Source organism: Lactuca serriola, chromosome 3 (assembly GCF_051521515.1).
Source record: "Lactuca serriola cultivar US96UC23 chromosome 3, Lser_US96UC23_V15, whole genome shotgun sequence".
NCBI classification, from domain to species: Eukaryota; Viridiplantae; Streptophyta; class Magnoliopsida; order Asterales; family Asteraceae; genus Lactuca; species Lactuca serriola.
In genome coordinates, this window is record NC_136410.1 from 231,725,855 (window position 1) to 231,729,701 (window position 3,847).

At 37.0% G+C, this 3,847-nt stretch overlaps 1 protein-coding gene across 1 annotated transcript; it reads left to right on the forward strand.

Annotated features, from left to right (window-relative positions):
* The first annotated feature begins 1,913 nt into the window (after positions 1–1,913).
* LOC145093681 (protein LATERAL ROOT PRIMORDIUM 1-like) lies at positions 1,914–3,521 on the forward strand. The gene is made up of 2 exons (XM_079031895.1): positions 1,914–2,880; positions 2,974–3,521. Exons 1-2 carry the CDS (start codon positions 2,241–2,243, stop codon positions 3,282–3,284), a joined length of 951 nt encoding a protein of 316 aa, XP_078888021.1. The 5' UTR covers positions 1,914–2,240; the 3' UTR covers positions 3,285–3,521.
* Positions 3,522–3,847: the final 326 nt, after the last annotated feature.

The following is a 3,847-nucleotide window of genomic DNA, read 5'->3' on the forward strand; positions in this document are numbered from 1 at the left end:
TGGTCCCTAACTTATTTTTTTTAACTTGGATGGTCCCTACTGTTTTTTTTGTTGCACATTTGGTCCATGTCTTACTTAGAAAGAATATTGTGTCCTTATTAATTTATTTTTAATTAATTTTCTTATTTATGTATTTATTTTTTACATATTTAAAAAAATTAATAGACCACACATATTTGTATCTCCTCGGATGATCACTACTGTTTATTTTTTAATTAATTTTTTTTTAACACGGATGGTCCCTACTGTTTAATTTTGTTACGAACTTGGTCTTTGTCTTACCTAAAAAGACTATTGTGCCCTTATTAATTTTTTAATTAATTTTCTTGTTTATGTACTTATGCTTTATATATTAAAGAAAAATTAGTAGACCCCACATATATGTATCTCCTCACGATCTCATCTTTCATCCTTCTCAACTTCTATTTATTTTCCATCTTTAGTGATATCGACGTTTTCATCATCACTTCTTTTTTCGGTCCTTCAACTCCGTCGAATCAACACCAAAACCCACTAAAGATGAAGAGATAATAGGTTATGGTATTGGTTCTCCAGAGTTGAAGTATCAAAAAAAGAAGGATGGTGAAGACATCGATGTTACTAAAGATGGAAAAGAAATAGAAGATGAGGAAGATGATAGATGAGATGGTGACCGGTAAGATCCAAATTAAATTTCTCAAATATGGTTTCAAGTTTACGGTGAGTAGATATATATATGTTGGGTATATTAATTTTCTTTTTATAGAAAATGAATACATAAATAAGAAAATTAATTAAAAATAATTAATAAGGGAAAAAATAGTATTTTTAGGTAAGATAGAGACAAAACGCGTAATAAAAATAAACAGTAGGGATCATCCGAGTTAAAAAAAATAAGTTAATTAAAAATAAACAGTAGAGATCATCCGAGGAGATACAAATATGTGTGGTCTATTATTTTTTTAAATATGTAAAAAAATAAATACATAAATAAGAAAATTAATTAAAAAATAAATTAATAAGGGCACAATAGTCTTTTTAGGTAAAACATAGACCAAACGCGTAACAAAAATAAACAGTATGGACCATCTAAGTTAAAAATAAAATAAGTTAGGGACCAAAAACACAAATTCCCCCAAATCACAAGGACCATTCGTGTAATTTAATTTTACTTTTTATTTTGTTCATTTTTTTTTATAAATCTAGGTAACGAACTTGTTGAAAACGTTCACATCTAGGATTTTACCTGCTATAGCAGGTCATAATGATCATATGTGAAAACTTCCAACAAGCTTGTTACCTAGATATATACAAAAAAAAAAGATAATTACTCATATATAAAAATATCAAAAAGTTAATTACCTTAACAAGTAATAATCCCATATAACAAAATACAATATATGTTGTACCTTAATGAAAATATAACTATATTTACTAAAAAATCATCTTAAAGAAATATATTACCAAAAATAATTACACGTAAAAATATAACAAAATACAATATGTGTTGTACCTTACGCGCTTGAGAAAAGGTGAGGATTTATGTTGTTTGAGAAGTTAGCAGCAGTCTTGACAGTACTAGCGATGTAGTTGTAGCAACCCTAGAGAATGGAAGAGGGTAGTGTGGGGGTTCTCTCATGTCACTTTAAAACCTCTTCCCATCCACAAAAAACTACAAAAAAACTAGATAAAGAAACTCTTCATACCCGTCACTCTTCGATTATTGGAGAGAGAAACTAAACCCCAACCCACCAAAAGTCTCTCGCTTCCCAAGAAGACGCCATAAAAGCTCACGAGACGGAGAAGATCAAGAACCAATGAATTTATGATTTAGTTTGTTGCAGTGGCAGTATCTTCTGATCTTACTGAAAATCTCTGTATGTCATCTCTTGCTGTCTGCAAATCTAATAATTGCGCTTGTAAGCTAAAGTAGATCTTCTCGGATCTTCGATTTGTATGTTTCAGCCCTATGTCACAAAGGGTTTGTAGATTGTAAGATAAAAGTTCCAGTGAGAAGAAGATTACAGGAAGTTATAATAAATATTGTAGTTGTGGCTTCTAGCAGGAATACTAGGCTGCCTTCTGATTCAGGTGCGTTTGCAGACTGGGTGGCTAATCCTTCGTCTTCCTCTGCTCTCAGACCTTCTGATCAGGACCTCTCCTTGGGCTTCAATGCCTGTTCCGCCGCCCCAGGTGGAGGCTCGACGGGTATTTGGTCGTCAGCCTCTGCTCGGCAAATCAACTATGGTGTACCAGCTGAAATGGGTATGTTTGTGGTTGCTCCCTCGAGCCATCATCTTTCTGATCATGCGCATGCTCACTCTCTCAACGCACCTTTCTCCAATGCTTCCACCGCCACTGCGACGGCGCTTGGCGTTGGTGTAATCCCGCTTATAACCGCCACCCCTTGTCTAGATGAGGGTATGGTGGGTAATCGTGGGATTAGAGGTAACAACGCGAACACTACTAGTAATAGCATTCAGTTATGGCAATCGCATCCACAACAAAGTTACTTCAAGAAATCGTTAGTTTCCGATCATGGATTTTGCGGAGGCGGCAGCGGTGTTGGGTCGGCGTCAACGTCAGGATCCACCTTGACTTGTCAAGACTGCGGAAACCAAGCTAAGAAAGACTGCAACCACCGACGGTGTAGAACTTGCTGTAAAAGTAGAGGTTTTGATTGTGCTACCCACGTGAAAAGCACTTGGGTCCCAGCTGCTCGCCGTCGCGAACGTCAGCTCATGCCATCCACCGGCGGTGCTGCAGCAGGTTCCTCGGCGTCTACTTCCGTCACCAAGAAACCTCGACTCACTTCGCGCACCACGACTCCGTCACACACTTCAACTTCAAATACCACACCTCCACGAAGCTTTGACACTAGTTCTAGTCATCATCACCAAGGTAATTGACAAACCATCATCTTTAGTTAATGGCGGAATTATATCGCTTCATCATTTTATGGGGCACTAACAAAATGGTTTCTTTAAAACTTAGATCCAAGTTTTATGCAATCATTGCCGGTTCAAGTGCGTGCTCCGGCGGTTTTCAAGTGTGTGAGAGTAACGGCTGTAGAAGACGGAGACGACGAATATGCATACCAAGCATGCGTAACAATCGGTGGTCATTTGTTCAAAGGGTTCCTGTATGATCAGGGAGCTGGAACAAGAGACAATTCCAACATACCAAATTTATCTGAATTGCATTTGGGTGGTGGCGTAGGGCGTAATGTAGGTGGTTCTTTATCTTCTCAGCCACTTGAACCACCTCCGGTTTACGGTTCCTCCGGTGGCGGATTGCTTGGTTGACACCATTATTAATTACTGATATCTTATCATGTATTTTTTTTAGTTAAGCCCAAAGTTTCATGGAATCCCTATGTCTTTGTACTATTTGTTGTCCAATCAAATTGCTTGTGACAAAATCCGGGTATCCTGTGTGCATGTTTTGTGCGAAATCCCCGCAAAACACGTTAATTTGCGACTTGTTTTGTATATGTTGCTACACGCAACCTATTCCAGTGAAATAGTTTTAGTTTTTGGTAAGGTTACTATTTTTGATTCATATGTCTTAAGGCTTGTTAGGCACAGAATGTTTAGGAGGCACAGAATGTTTAGGAGCGGTTGAGAGTTTGGTTGAGAGTTTTTAGTGTTTGACAAAATGTTTGATTTTCGTTTGTTAGTATTATCTATATTTTAGTTTAAATAAAAAGTTCCAAATACAAATGCTACTTCAGGTAGCGTTTAGAAAAATGCTATCTGTAATTCGCTACAGGTTACCCGTTACTAGCTATTTTTGCGGAGCACACCATTAATACGACATCGAAGAGGTCGTCTTAATACCACATCAAAGAAGTAAAGTTAACAAGGTG

Bases quoted from the DNA above. Each gene is read 5' to 3' on its own strand.
- LOC145093681 (XM_079031895.1), top strand. From the start codon at position 2,241: ATGGGTATGTTTGTGGTTGCTCCCTCGAGCCATCATCTTTCTGATCAT. The intron at 2,881-2,973 runs GTAATTGACAAA...TTTAAAACTTAG, and splicing joins TTCTAGTCATCATCACCAAG to ATCCAAGTTTTATGCAATCA.